General features: G+C 41.3%; 1 protein-coding gene across 1 annotated transcript in view; it reads left to right on the forward strand.

Annotated features, from left to right (window-relative positions):
• Positions 1-16,436, forward strand: part of LSAMP (limbic system associated membrane protein) — a gene marked incomplete at its 5' end in the record, with an annotated part of 349,538 nt that overhangs the window by 102,350 nt on the left and 230,752 nt on the right. The window contains one exon of the mRNA XM_082221195.1: positions 14,038-14,270. Coding sequence (XP_082077321.1) covers positions 14,038-14,270 — 233 coding nt within the window. The remainder of the gene's footprint in view (positions 1-14,037; positions 14,271-16,436) is intronic.

Genomic DNA, 16,436 nt, shown 5'->3' on the forward strand with positions numbered 1-16,436 from the left:
CTTGGTACACGATGACCTGGTGTCCTTTGTTGCCGGTACCATCTGTTTTTAGCACTGCATCCGTCAGCATCTCTGGTGTGCATGCTGTCATTTGTGGATGACTATATTTAGTTTACATACCTTGATTAACAGGTGGTATCAAGCTGGCATTGCCCACTAGTTTCTATCAAGACCAGCAGAATGTACTTATTAGTATTCCAGTCCAGCAGCATCAATTTTCTTCTCTCCTTTTCCACCCTCCTTGCAGATTTCACACCTCAGGCTTTGCTTACCTGGGAGTAAGTTAATAGGAGCAGTTGTTCAGGTAAAGAGACAGCAGGTTGGCATCACTCGCAGGGGCCTCTGAGATTAAGCAATAATGCCAGAGCTTTAAAGTAGTTACAGATATTTGATAACTAATTGGTTGGGAAATCAATTTATTTTAATTACACCAGTTAAATAAAGCAGAGAGATAAAAAGACTTTGAATTCCTGTGGTGCTAAACCACTGTCAAGGGGAAAGTGAGTGTGCGAGAACCCATTATATCACTGCTTTTATGCCACCAGGGGCTTTTAAGTTGCTGAGAAGGCTTCTTATGAACGTAGCTATGCTCTTATCTCCCTGAGGTTTAGAATTAGAAATGCAAAGAGATTATTTCTGTAGCCTGTTGCAAACGTCTGCTGAGGAGTGGGGAGGTGAGACTATTACAACCTTGTGTTAGCCGAGAAGTTCTAATCATTTTTCCACCCTGCTCTAGTCTTTTTTGCTGCTTAGGCCCTAAAATGCAATGAATTTGACAGGCCATCTGTCTGTGTGTTTCAGGGCGTGGGTGGCTGTACACATACATACATACACACAAAAACGTTTTTAAAAAGGTATGAAAATCAGTCTAGTTACAACTTGTAAGCTCTGTTGAAGGTTAAAACAGAAAGCTTCTTATAAAACCTGCAACACAATAAGATACTTGTTTATGGTTATTATTCTTAAGATAGCCATGAATCAGCTTAGTATCAGGCCTCATCCATGTCCCTCTTCGAGAGATCAATTGATCCTTACAGCCTTTGCTTCCTTCTTCCCAAAGATCAGTTATAAATCAGCTCCTAACTTTCATGCTGACAGTAAAAAAGAAAAGAAGAAAAAGTCTTCCATCAAATAAACCCTGCCATTTCTTTTTTCTCTTCTACTTATTTATTTATAACTGCATCTTCCTTTGGAAAGGCTCATTGTGGGTGCAGGGATGAAGGTGAGTTTAGATCAAAGCTCCCAAGAGACCTCATTCCCGGCATTCTTTCTCTCTCGTTTCCTGCCTCAAGCCCTTTTCAAATAATTCCCTCACACAGCCCACAGTGGACAAAAGTGACACATCCGTGACATGCAGAAAACTCAAAGATGCTAGAAGAGGAGAGAAAAAGTTTACTTTAGTTCCCTACTTAATATAAATGGCACAGAATCTCTTACCATACACCTTATATATATATAGTACTAAGAAATATTAATCTCATCCATCTATCTATCTATCATCTATCATCTCCCAAGAGAGAGAGAAATGAAGAAATGGAAGACACTCAAAACCAGATACCTGATGTGGCTACCTCCCTTTGCCTAAAGGCAGAGGTAGCATTGCCCATCCCTTTGTGTTTAGACCTAGACCTTGTATACATTCTTAATTATTTCTTAGATTCTTTCTTTAGACTTGTTAGCATGGCCCCTCCAAACAGGTTCAAGTTTTTGCTTACCCAAACCTACACATACTTAGAAATCTTAAACTTCTTTTCAACTCAGCTCTGTTGCAGCTCTTTCACGCTTCCTGCCCCACTTTATTTGTTAGTTCACAGAAAGAAAAGCAAGCTATCTTCAACTTGCCTGTACTTTCCTGTAAATGAGGCACCCTAAACTGAACAGAGGCATTGTGGATGAGGTTGTGGGTTTGTTTTGTTTTTTGTGTATATGTGTGTGTGGTGATCATTATTGTTAAAATGAATAGAAGCAGAACAGCTGAGAGTGAGTCTGCCACTTGGTGCCTTTCTTGATGAGCATCATTTGCTGATGGTATTTCAGAGCTGGCCTTAGATATGGAAATGAGACTGTGCATATGTGTCTTGCTCAGAAAGCTGTTCTTAGCTTTCAAGTAGGAGCAATATATGGGAAGCAAAGCAGGTAGGTTAAGCACATCAGAAGGTTTGTCAATGCTAGACTTTTCTTTACATTTCCCTGTGCTTCAACAACCAGAGCAGTATGCACATTAAGAACAATGGCAGGGATAAGAAGGCCTCACTTTCCATTTTGTGCATCACATCCAGCACTGTTTCAAACCTGCTGCACTTCATCTTCCATCAAAAAATATGTTATTTGTCTCCCTGCCCACTGGGGTGAAATTATGTTGCCATTACATTCCTCCTCATTAATTTCAGTGCAAAGAAAACATCATGAAAGGGTGTGTGTGTGTGTATCAATTATGTATAGTTTGAGGACTGAAAGCAAGAGCAACTTCAAATACCAATCATATTCACTGGATCGATTTCCATTCCAGACATGGGATTGATAACCGATAACAGGCAATTTCTATTCCTGTTTTTATTTCTGTAGGAATTCTGTGGCCTCCCTAATGGCAAGTGCTTATATCTTCACTACCATGTCAATATCTCTTCCATCTTTGCCTCCTCCAGCACAGCTGCAAAAAAATTATAAAGTCACTGCATTTATAAAAGATATTAGTGGTGACTGGTGAGATGTATTCTGCTAGCAACACATAGAGATGGGCTTATCACCAACTTTTGTGGGATAACCAGCCTCATATAACCAACATGCTTGAGTCTAATTAAAGTATGAAGGAGTTAAAACCATAAGAGTGCCCTGCCAGGCTTAGCTCACCTTGGGAGGGACTAGGTAATCAGCACTTTGTTCCCTTTCATTCCACCTGAGAAGCTCAGTGTGTGAGAAGGCCTGAGCTAGTTGCTGCAACTCAGACCACATGGCTGTTACAAGCCAAGCTGAAGTTCCTATACCAATAATTTAGGAACTTCCACCACTGTAACTATGTTTTACTACCTGTGCAACCTTTTCCTGAATGCTGTATGGAAAAGCATATGAATCTGACCTTTGAAGAATTTGTAAGTAAACCAATGTTTAACTTACCAAATGCGTGGTCTTCTGTGCTGGGGGAAGAGGGAAATTTTGGATCTCACAAGGGCAAATTTTAAAGGTCTAACAACCTATATGTCCATGTTTACCTTTGCTGCATATTTTGTGGTTTTAAATCTGCTGAGGTTCTCTCACCAAAGAGTACTTGCCCCAAATCTTGATCTTTGCATCCAGGATGTGTGTATGTGTGTGTGTACACATGTACACACACACATGTACACACACACACACATACTTGCACCAAGACTTTTTTGATCCTGTGCCTGTGACAGCTGCATGAGAAATAACAGGGCAATGGATGCAGCTTTCTTCATCACTGCATCTCAATGCTGGATACTTCTGAACTTGTTGTGTTGCTATCTGTCATGCATCCTGAAAAGGCCCACATAACATATAGGAAAATATGCAAGGGTGTTTCAGCAGTATAAGCAATATACTGTATGTGCTTATTACTACACAGAGATTAGTTAAAAGTGGGAAATGTGTTCCATATGAAGATGAAACCGCTATAATAACATTGACTGCATGAGAAGCAAACCTATTAATGTTATGGATCAGTTTTTATCATCTCTGACTAATTATTTTTTTATTCTGTGCCTTGCTTTGCTGATGTCTTTCTCCATTGATCATTCCTTTGTTTGTAGAATGGTATTTGGATGTGGGAGAGGCAAGGCAGGAAGCTTTGAAGTTCTCTCTCACACACATTCTTGCTTCTTCTTTCTCTTTTTCACCTGTACAGCGTCTCTGTCTTGCCCTCATTTTCCTCCCCTTATTCTCCATTCCTTTCAGGGTTGGTCTTTACATTACTAAGCTATGACTTTAACTAATTCTTCAGTAGCTACATTGGGTGCCTTGATATTGCTTCTCCCCACCCCTTCTTTCACTGTGATCTATTACTGTTTTGCTCCATCTGTCTGATTGTCATTTTGCATTTGAACTGGGTTTAAGGGCATCAGGTGCTGTAGTTCTCTGATATAACACAGAATGTTTCATATAGCCTAGGCAGGCTTGCTAATTAGCAAGCATTAAGGAGTTCCAGCCAAACTTCCCCTCCTTCTCCCCCCCCCCAATAAATGTCCTTCAAAACAAGCATTCAAATAACTGAGTTGTTGTTGTTTTAAAAAAAACATTTTCATAATTGATCTATTTCAATGTTTAAAAATATTTTCCAGAATTTATCTGTTTCATAAAATACTAAATATTGTTCTATGCATGTCTAAAGGTAAAGGTAAAGGACCCCTGACAGTTAAATCCAGTCATGAACGACTCTGGGGTTGCAGCGCTCATCTCGCTTTACTGGCCAAGGGAGCCGACAGTTTTTCCGGGTCATGTGGCCAGCATGACTAAACCGCTTCTGGCGAAACCAGAGCAGCGCATAGAAACGCCATTTACCTTCCCACCAGAGTGGTACCTATTTATCTACTTGCACTTTGATGTGCTTTCAAACTGCTAGGTTGGCAGGAGCAAGGACCGAGCAACGGGAGCTCACCCCGTCGCGGGGATTCAAACCACCAACCTTCCGATCAGCAAGTCCTAGGCTCAGTGGTTTAGATCACAGCGCCACCCACGTCCTTGAATGTCTACTTCAATGTAAAGCCCACTATGTTCAAAGAAGAAGAAGAAGAAGAGTTTGGATTTGATATCCCGCCTTTCACTCCCTTTAAGGAGTCTTAAAGCGGCTAACATTCTCCTTTCCCTTCCTCCCCCACAACAAACACTCTGTGAGGTGAGTGGGGCTGAGAGACTTCAAAGAAGTGTGACTGGCCCAAGGTCACCCAGCAGCTGCATGCAGAGGAGCGGAGACGCGAACCCGGTTACCCAGATTACGTGACTCTTAACCACTACACCACACTGGCTCTCAAAGGGACTTACTCCCAGGTAAAGGGCATAGGAGTGCAGCCTTGAATTCTGAAGTCATGACCTCATTCACCTTTGCAAATTCTCAATGAGCAAAATGGAACGAAGTTTGTTGGTTGTTAATATTTATAGTATACATTCATACATATGAGGTACCCAAGGTGTTGCAATTATTATTATGAATCTGGTTTCAAGGTTGGGGAATTGTATGTAGGGGAAAGCATTTTTCCCAAAGCTACTCATATGAGCTGATGGCTACTCTAGAATTTTGAACACAGAATTCCTATGTTCAATTTCAATATTCTCTTTACTTGGCCACAATAGAGACTCACATGTGACATTCGTTTTTTGTGCAAGTGAAAGCAAAAAAAATGCAGAGTGTCTATTTTTCCTTGTGTACAGGTTTTTTTTGAGATAAATGGCTTCAAGTTACAAGAAATGAGATTCTGACTAAACATCAGGGCATACTTTCTGACAGTAACAGCTGTTCAACAGTGGAAGCAAATCCCTTGGAAGGTCTGGGGACTCTCCTTCACTGGAGGCTTTTAAGCAGAGGCTGGATGGCCATCTGTCATGGATGCTTTAGCTGAGATCCCTGCATTGCAGGGAGTTGGACTAGTTGAACCATAGGTCCCTCTCAACTCTATGATTCTATGAAAACATGTCTATATGTTGAAAAACTATTAATGGAATTTTCAAACATAATGTATCCATTTTATTAACCCTAACCCTTCAATCCCTCATGGAATCAATCCAGTAAAAATCAGATCAACCGACTCTTCGTGGCCCCATGGACCAGAGCACACCAGGCACTTCTGTCTTCCACTGCCTCCCGCAGTTTAGTCAAACTCATGCTGGTAGCTTCAAGAAAACTGTCCAACTATCTCATCCTCTGTCGTCCCCTTCTCCTTGTGCCCTCCATCTTTCCCAACATCAGGGTCTTTTCCAGGGAGTCTTCTCTTCTCATGAGGTGGCCAAAGTATTGGGAGCCTCAGCTTCAGGATCTGTCCTTCCAGTGAGCACTCAGGGCTGATTTCCTTAAGAATGGAGAGGTTTGATCTTCTTGCAGTCCATGGGACTCTCAAGAGTCTCCTCCAGCACCATAATTCAAAAGCATCAATTCTTCGGTGATCAGCCTTCTTGATGGTCCAGCTCTCATTTCCATACATCACTACTGGGAAAACTATAGCTTTAACTATACGGACCTTTGTTGGCAAGGTCCAAACTACTATCCATAAATTGTATCCAGATTTTAGACATTCATAACTTAGCCCAGGTGTCTTGTTTGGAGGAGCCTTGAGCTCTTAGATAATACAGTGGTACCTCGGGTTAAGTACTTAATTCTTTCCGGAGGTCCGTTCTTAACCTGAAACTGTTCTTAACATGAAGCACCACTTTAGCTAATGGGGCCTCCTGCTGCCACCGCGCCGCCGAAGCATGATTTCTGTTCTCATCCTGAAGCAAAGTTCTTAACCTGAAGCACTATTTCTGGGTTAGTGGAGTCTGTAACCTGAAGCGTATGTAACCTGAAGCATATGTAACCTGAGGCACCACTGTATGTGATAATAGAAGACACGTAGTGCAGCAACATTGCTGAAGGCAAGCAGGTGCAGGTCTGGATATGAGAATCTAGAACTTTGATGCAAAATAGACATGCAGTGGAGGGTAAACACTGTTGCCTCATCTGCTATGTCCTTCCCTGCCATCCCCATACCAGTACAGTGGTACCTCGGGTTACAGACGCTTCAGGTTACAGACGCTTCAGGTTACAGACTCCGCTAACCCAGAAATAGTACCTTGGGTTAAGAACTCTGCTTCAGGATGAGAACAGAAATCGTGTGGCAGCGGCATGGCGGCAGCGGGAGGCCCCATTAGCTAAAGTGGTACCTCAGGTTAAGAACAGTTTCAGGTTAAGAACGGACCTCCAGAGCGAATTAAGTACTTAACCCGAGGTACCACTGTATTCAAAGGAATCCCTTTTACAGAAATAGTAACAATGGACATGTTTTGTATCAATTTTTCATTTTGATTGCGGTGGGGAACCTTTGGCCCTGTAGATGTTCCTGCACTACCTCTCCCATCACCCTGACCACTGGCCATGCTGGCTGGGGCTGATGGGAGTTGTAGTTCAACAACAGCCAGAGGGCTATATGTTCCCCACCCCGATCTTGATAATCACTGTCTTGAATAGAGAGAGGAATGTACTTCATAAACAAAATAGGATTGAATTTTTGCTGTGGTTTTTCTTTGCCATTGTTCCCCCAAATGCATCCCTTTATTTCATGCTCCAAGTCCTCTGGCATTGGTATAATGTTTTATTTGTCTTTTGAAGCCTCAAAGTTGTATTTGTCTTTAGAATCCTTCCACACATTTTTTGCACCATGCTTGCTTCTAATGCAAGGTTAAGTATGAACACAGCCTGGCAAACAGTTTGTTGTTCTTGATCTCAGTAGTATTTGGCCACTCTTGTGCAGCTATTTGCTTGGCTTAAGGAGCCAAAGAGTTCAGGAACCTCCTAGGGAAGTTAAATGTCTGTCATTGGTGGTAGTTGGTGGGTGTAACAGGTCCGCCCATTGTGTATCCATGAAATGTTCTTTGGCTCTACAAGATTCAAACAAACATCTATACATCAGTGCAGAAATCTAACGATCCACTTTATTCCTCTACTATGTACTAATGCAATTCTAGAAACGAGGTTTTCTTTGCAAAGAGAAATAACAATGGCAGGCTAGGATTTTGATGGCAGCCTCATGAGCCATGTTGGAATGGGAAGTTCTGTTTTCAAGAGGGAGTGTTTCTGTCCAAGAAGCACCTGGACAAGCACTTTCCTCCCGTGCCTCCGGTAAAGGAAATTTTCTCAGCCCTCCCTCCCATAGTTTAGAGGCTCCTACGGGGTTAGCTGTGTCTGCTTGGTTAATAGGGCCAGAAATAAATTTTACTGTCATCCTTCTCTTGGGGAGAACTACACAACAATAGAACTCTGAGTCACCCTGGGGAACTGAATGTTGAAAGATTCAAGACTAGCAAAATAAAGTACTTCTGATAGTTAAATTAAGGAATTCTCTCCCGTAAGACGTAGGGGACTTTGGTGCCTTTAAAAGAGGGTTAGACGACTTGATGGAGGGCACAGCTATCAATGGCTACTAGCTATGATGACAATGTTCTGCCTTTGCTGTTGGAGGCAGCAAGCCTCTGACTGCTGATGGCTGAAGGACCACAACCGGGGAAGAATTTTGGCTTGGGGATGGTGAGAGGCCACTGGATGATACCTAGGTCAGCTTTTGTCAACCTGGTGTCTCTCCAGATGTCTTCAACTACAACTCTTATCAGCCCTGGCCAGCACTTTGTTGCTCAATTATATTTCTTTTACATACTTTTTAATGTATTGTGGTATTTTAGGCATTGCGACGTGGCGGCTTATTTGTGCTGATTGTTGTCTAGCGATGTTTTGTTGTAATTGTTGATAGTGATTTTTCTGTTTTATTTTTATCTGCTTGTATTTTGAGTTAATTTTTTGTGTAATATTATATACTAAATGGATTGTGGACTGTTACTTTCTTTGATATAAATTGTTTATTATAAAGTCGTTTTTTAATTACGACTTATTTACAGTGCTTTTTTTCTGGGAGTACTTAAAGGTAGGCAGTACCGGGACATATTTTTTTTCAAATGTCCAAAGTGTGGCACTTACAGTAACAGCTTCCTGGTGACTACCGGCACATTTTTTTTCATTTTCTTTTTTTAAAAAAACCTGCTTATTTGCATTGGATCGGATTGTTGTAGGTTGTGGGATCTTTGTTGTATGATTTTTGTTTCTACAGCTTGTGTTTATAGCAATATAGAAAGGTGGCACCTAAATCAAAAGTGAAATGAAATGGGAAAATAATGTGCCCAGGTCCTGCTGGATGGCTTCAGATTTGCCACTGTGAAAGCAGGATGCTGGGTCCCTGGCCTGATCCAGCAGTACTCTTCTTATGTTCTGATGAAAAGAAACCATCTTTGTTTGCTTTGCTGTGATGTCGTTCCTCCCCTGCCCTGCCCCTTTCTGTATTGTGTCTAACAACAGCATTTGCTTTCCAGGATAACACTTTACAACACTTTAGAGAATTTGCCTGGCTTGTTTACTCTGGCTGCCAGGAGTCGGCATTGCTTTGCATTGAACAAGCAGCATTTGATCTCGTTTTATTTCCCTTCCTGCCATTTTGCTGCTGGCTCTGGAGGTGGCAGGGGGCTAGGATGGGTGGCAAGGGAAGTTGTTAGCTGAATCCTGCAAATTCATGTGAAATGGCAAGATTACAGCTGGCTCGTCAGCACTTGTGGTGGTGTGATCCTTAAGGGAAGGCAGGCTTTGTTTGGAGGCTTTAGCAGGTTGCGGTGCTTTCAGAAAGAGGCAACTTAACACTTGCAGGAGAAAAATGCACTGCACTCTTTCCAAACTATTTTTAAATCCTTTCCTCCTTTGTGCTTTCTTTATGCTAAGATTTCAGGTGTGTCTCCCTGTGTGAGTTTAAATCACTAAGGTATACCCTCCATCTGTATCTATTTATGAAATGCAGGGTCAGTTGGTTATAGAGTAGTGCTGATAATGCCAAGGCTGCAGGTTCGATCCCTGTATGGGACAGCTGAATATTGCATTGCAGGTGATTGGACTTAAATGGTCCTCAAAGTCCCTTCCAACTAAAATTCATTCTATGATTCTATGAACTATTCAGTGTGAGAATCAGATTCTACTGCGTCTTGAAATTTTACCTAAATCATGAACGTATTTGACAATTGTACCTCCTAAAGTGGTGTAATGCTGTCTGTCTTAACTGAGCTGGCCTTTACGACTTTGCTATTGTATACTGAATATGAGTCATACTTAGCACCAAAAGACACACTGGCTTTTGGCACTAATGTGACTGTCATCAATACATGTAGACTGTTCCATTAAAGAACTGAAATATATTTTGGGTCTGAGTGTCTGTAGACATTAAGTCACCCATAAAACACATTTTGTTCAGAAAAAGTAGATATATCGATACAGATTTATGTAAAAGCATTCATACAAAGGCTGGATATCTTCTCCAATAACCTTAAATTATGCTGCCAATTACAGCTGTGTAAAATGTATACTAGGAAATGTTCAGATGTAATTATTGTTATGTTCATTGATCCTTAGTAAACATTTATAGTTGCTTAAAATCAGACGGGTGCTATGCAGTAGCTGTCTGGACATCAACTAACTTGCCAGTTAATATTCTGTTAGTATTGAATTAACACTTATTACCCTCTGTTTGAGCAACTTGATGCAAATCTTTATTAAGGTGTGATCACAGGGCAAAGTGTTACGCAAAATAATGTATATACTTGGAATTTTCACATCTGGCTGTTGATTTCATCCAACCCCAGTTTAAAAGGAAAAAACTATTTTATTGCACAAGCTGATGTTGATTTCATCCAACCACCAGTTTAAAGAAAAAAAACCTATCTTATTGCACAAGCTGCCAAGGAATTAATAAAAACTTTGGAGAAGCTCAGTGATGTCCTCCTCTACCACAACTGTATGCACAAGTGAGGGCTGAATAAGCTCTGTGCATGGACTGTGACTGGTTTTCCATGCAGATTCTCTGGGTGGTGTTTTTTAACTGAGGACAGATGGTCATGTTTCTGCCTTTGGTCAATAGCATGGAGAGTGTGCTATATTGGATATAAACTTGGGTTGAAAATACTGGAGCTTTCTGGGTGAACTTGGGCAAGTCACTATCTCTTGCCAGATTGTTGTGCAGGTGTCTCTTCCCGTGATATTTTCACACCTTTTCGTGATTAGAGATCAGATTTGCATCCAGCAATGCTGAAGAGAGCAAATAGAGACTTGTTTGCCAATGGGGACAACCGGGAAAGGAGGCTGTGAATGTTTTAGCAAAGCAGTGATCTGCGTTCTCAGTATATGGATCAGACCTACATTCGGTTTGAAGAACTCTGTAAATGTCTGACTTTTCCCCCAAGAAACCATTTGAAACCCTACTGCCAAATAGTTTTCTTATCTTTAGGTTCCAATCTTCATTCTTCTGCTCTCAAAATACACTTGTGTGAATAGAGCCGACAAAAGGTGAGAGAACAACAGCCCTGGAGACTGGAGGCTTTTATTTAGTTACAGAACAAGAAATACAGAGCAAGTGAAATGTCTCTTCCTATTCTGTTCATCGTTAAAAATATTGAGAGCAAGTTTTCAAACTAGCCTATGAAACTTAAATCAAGGCACAGAGCAAAATAATCACAATTAATAAAAATAGATATTATATGCCTGGCATTTATGTATATTTGGTTGAATGAGCTGCCTTTTAAAAGACAGAAAACAGAATAGCAGCTATCATAGGAAGGTAGGAGGCTGCCCATTGGTTGAGCAGGCTGGCCACAGCTCTCTGGGCTTTCAGACAACAAATATTAGCCCTTTCTGGAGATACAAGGGATTGGACCTGGGACCTCCTACATGCAGAACAGATGCTCTACCATTGAACTATGACCCTTGATCAGAAAAGGGGTTAAGGACTTGGCTTAAACTCCCCAGAGACAAAGTAGCAAAGGAAAAATATGCATCAAGTGAGATATAGAGGCAAACTGAAGGGTTTTCCTCCAAGCCAGTAGAAGTATCCATTGACCTGGGAAACATCAGGAACAAGCTGCATTGAGTCTCGTTTACCATAAAAAAGGCAGGGCGTAAATGTTGAGAAAAATGCATACATGCATGCCTACAGCTCCTGGTGGCAACAGATACTCCTCTGCATGCCTGTGAGAACATTCAGAACTTTTAAGTATGAGATCTGCAGCAGCAGACATATTTATTCATTTATTATATTTATATCCAGTGCTTTTTTCTTTTAAAAGTTTAGGGGTACTCTCATTTTCCTACTCATATTGAAATGCTGCCCCTTAATGAGGCCAAACTTAGATTCACAGAATGTTCAGGGGTATGTGTACCCCTGCATACCCCTAGAAAAAAGCACTGTTTATATCCCAGGGAGTTTAAGGTGGTATACATCATATTCTACTTCCTGGTTTGTTTGTTTTCTAAATCAATAACCCTGTGAGATGGGTCATATTGAGAAGCAATGACTGCCCCATGGTCACCAAGTGAATGCCAGCACTCCTTTTTCTTGGAGAACCATCAAATCTAGATGCTGCTAGTAAAAATTCAGGCCTGATCCAAATCACACCTAAATTATTATTATTTTCTAGTTGGGCCCAGTCTGAACCAGGTGCATAAAAGTTCACACACCATTGCACTAGGCCACTGCTCTATATAATATGTAGAACTGTTATTCACATGCTTTCTTCAAACTGCATGGTTTCCACACCAACACAACATAATCCTCAGCCTCACCTGGCATCTAATATTGATTGCAAACCTTGTCACTTCTGTAAAGAGCATGTGTTCTGTACATTGCAGTCAGGACTAAATGAAGGTTCAAAATATTTTACCACTGAACTCCAAATTGCATTTATGTGTTTTGAGTACTCAGCATGCTTCTCCTTCAGAGCAATGTGTTAGGTAGTTTGAAGTGCTTCTGTAAACCAAAACACACCATTGTTTCCCATCCGCTTCTCATTTTCCCTCACCTGTGAAAGCAAAGGGCAATGTTAGCGAAATGATAATCTTGCCTGGGAATAATTGATATTAGGTAGTGCATTCAGCGCAAATTTGATGGAGCTCCATAGCAGCAGTTATTCCAGATTAATTGCTCTGGAGGAAAAGGGCTGTGAGATTCTATGTATAGCCTCCTGGGTCAACTTCATCCTCTAGATGCGGCTGGGCCTGACTTTTTGAGAGCTTTGTTATTCTTTTACATAAAAGAACTGAATGACTAATGTAGCCTGCAAGGGCTGTCAGTCCCCCCTCCTGCTAGCAGATACCCCACTGTTATCAACAGCTGCAACTAGGGGCATGCCAGGTGGCAAACCGTACTGTGTTTCTGTCTGCCCTACATCTTCACCCTCCTTCCTCTCACCTCTGCATCACCTGGTTTTTCTAAGGACATTTAGGCAAGCACAATGGAAGGTTGCTAAAAACAGATCAGAATTCTCGTACCGTTTAGGCAGCAAATACACCGTATGAAGATCTGCTGTTGGCTAGGGGGCAGACAGCATCAAGTTTCCAGGAAAAATTAAAATGTCTAGTATAGCAATGGGAAAGAAAGGGGGTAGATAGCACACAGCTCTAATGCCAAAAGGAGCTAGCGGGAGCCAGAACTGGAGAATAAATGCATAATGTAACAGCTGCATTCCTATAACAAACAGAAAGTACAGTTCATAGCCTTGACCTCTCGCTCCTTAAGCTGGCAGGGGGCTGCAGATATTTTGAGTCTGCTCTGCATCCAGCATCTAGGTACATATGGGGGGGGGGACTAAAAAGACTTTCACTTTATGTTCTCACTATTGGCAATGTCAGAGAGAAGCTTGTAGCCTGGAGATAAACAGTGCAGAAAACTTAAGAGTTCTTGAACTCTCTTGAAAAAGCAGGGAGGGGGAGAATAAGGAGGGAAATAGTTATTCACACATTTTTGGGACTGTCCTCGCCATTGCACAAAATAGGTAGTTTTAAAAAGGGTAATATATTGTAAACTTTTGAACCATACAGAGGTTCCTCTGTGGAGAAAGCAGAAGATGGCATGTCATGAATTCAGATTGCTTGAACCAGGGATGAGAAACCTGTAGCCCTCCAGATGTTGTTGGACATAGTATATGGACAGCAAGTGGAACTGAAAGTTTTTTAAAAAGTGGGTTCATATCACATCACTTGTGTGGATGCCTCTCACTGATAAGTTGTTTCCAGTCAGGTTTCTCATCCTGGAAAATGAAATTTTACAGACCTGGACAGATGTGTAGCCCAGTACAAGCATGGTTAAAAATAATAATAAAAAGAATTTAGCTAATTAAAATATACTATAGTAACAATTGTAGTGGATGTTTGTATGGGTGTGTTTGTGCCTCAGGGAGTGTTTGTATGTATGGAGAGTATTATAGGGTCTATATGCAGAAGACTTCTTTTATATCAATATCTCTCTTTTTCATCCCGTGCAGGTGTTTTATAGAAGACAAAAGCTCCAAGGTGGCCTGGTTAAATCGTTCCGGCATCATTTTTGCTGGACAAGACAAGTGGTCTCTGGACCCCCGAGTAGAGCTCCAACAACTTTCTCTTCTGGAATACAGCCTCCGGATTCAGAAAGTGGATGTCTACGATGAGGGATCATACACATGCTCAGTGCAAACACTGCATCATCCCAAGACTTCACAGGTTTATTTGATCGTTCAAGGTAAGAAATCATGGCGGGCGGTCAGTGGTGGACCTACATTTTGGGGGCCCTGGAGCTTGAAATGATATGCGGGCCCCTTTGTAACCCACAATGAGGTCTGGGTAACCACTGTTATCTTCTTCAATGGGGGTTTTCCATGACAGATCACCACATTTTAACAAAACGGCACCTCGGATTTTGATTAAAATTGCTGTACTGGATTATTTCACATGCAAAAGTCACTGGTGTGAATAAAAAATTCATTTGCACCATAGTTTTTGAGTTAATGAGGGGGGTGAAAATTAGGGAAGATTAGGGAAATATTATATACATGCTTGATACACTTTTTAAAGCAGTTTTTAAAAGCATTGTGGACTAAAGTCACTTCCGGGGGCCCTCCAGGATGAGGGGCCCTGAATCTTAAGATTCATTCCTTTCATAGTAGATCCACCCCTGGTGGTGGGGGAGAATTTTTTGAGGGGAGAACTCTAGCCACTAACCATAATACCCAGGATTGCTTTGGTGCTCATGGCTGGATCTAGACACATCCAAGAAGTGATTCAGTTAAGTGCGTTGTAAACTCATACAGGGAAATCCGGAAGGAAAAGATGGGACTCCACAGCGCCATCTGGTGTCACAGTGCTATATTGCATATACCATATTGGCCTGAATATAAGCCTCACTTTTTTCCCTAGTTCTGGCTGTGAAAAGTTAAAATGTGGCTTAAATTTGTGACCTTACAAAAATTGGCTTTTATGATATCACTGCTGAAACAGACATACAGTAAAACGGAACGGGTGTGAGTGCCTGCAGAATTTTAAGGAAGCAACTTATATTCGAGTATTATATTTTTTTCCCCCCTTGAATTTTAAAGATGCAGCTTATATTCGGGTGCGGCTTATATTTGGGCCAATACGGTACAATGCATATAAAACAGTTTTTCTTTACCAATCTAGCTAAGTCCCTTGTTCATCTGACTATCTTCTGAGAATTAATGGTAGTAGATGCTTTGCTTTACTTGTGATCTTATTGGTAATATTTGACTGAAGCCAGGCAGTTTGAATTAGTCACATTAAACAAATACAACCATTCATTTACTTTGATTTTAGATTGCCAGGTGTAAAGTGTATACCAGTCTCAGTGTTAGAAACTGAGATATGAAAGCTAGGAGCTAAATGGCACCTTAAACCTAGGTTATGGGCACAACTGCAGCTAAAATATTATGTTCATTTTTCACATGGTCTAATCCTTCCCCTGCCCATACCCTAATATTCTTAAGAGGGTCTCTTCTCCAGTCTTCAGCGAGTAGCTGGAAGTGGGGAGGCAGAAAAAGTTCCTCCTTTTCTTCCAATCTGCAGCTTTAACCTGAAATCTTAGGCATAGCACCACACCCAGAACTCAGAAACTGCTTTCACTAATGAAATTCCCTGTTCCAAAATGTGCCTAGAACAACAGAGGTTTCGAACACTGATCAGTCTTTAGTCATTCTTAATATCTGATTAAACAAGGGTTCCAAGGGCACCACAGTACCTGCAGTCTTCAGCCCTTGCCCTGCCCAGTTTTTAAAATGAAGTCTAGTGAGGGACAGGGCACATTTAGCAGGTCATAGAATTGTAGAGTTGGAAGCGACCATGAGGGTCATCTAGTCAAGCTACATGCAATGCCGGGATATTTTGCCCAATGTTAAGGTTAAGAGTCTCGTGTTCTACCCATGGAGATGTTTCCAGATTCAAACTGCTGGCTTCTCCAGCCAAATGGATTAGGCAGTAGGGAATTTTAATTAATTAATTAATTAATTCACATCATGAATGGAGATAGGCTTATGACTTGATAAACGCTATCAACTGAATGATTTTGTTTCTGTTTGCACTTCTGGGAAAGCTTGACTGCTAATTCACAGTTTGCCTTCCACAAAACCAAGCAAACGTGTGATAGTTGCAGCTAACATGGCTGATAACCACAGTGGCTGGCCACTGTGAGATCCAGTTGCTGTACTAGATGAGGTACCGGCCTGATCCAGTTGGTTCTTCTGATGTTATTATGGGATAACATAAGAATTAGGCCGTAGTCAAACTGGTGTTTTGTGCTCAAAGCTTCCCGCATTCTTCTTGACTGCCTAGCGCTCCCAGTTCTCTGCTTTTGCCAGATTTATTCACAACTTTATTAAAAGGAAACAATAATTGGCAG

This window comes from Podarcis vaucheri (assembly GCF_965113315.1).
Source record: "Podarcis vaucheri genome assembly, chromosome: 4".
Taxonomy (NCBI): Eukaryota; Metazoa; Chordata; class Lepidosauria; order Squamata; family Lacertidae; genus Podarcis; species Podarcis vaucheri.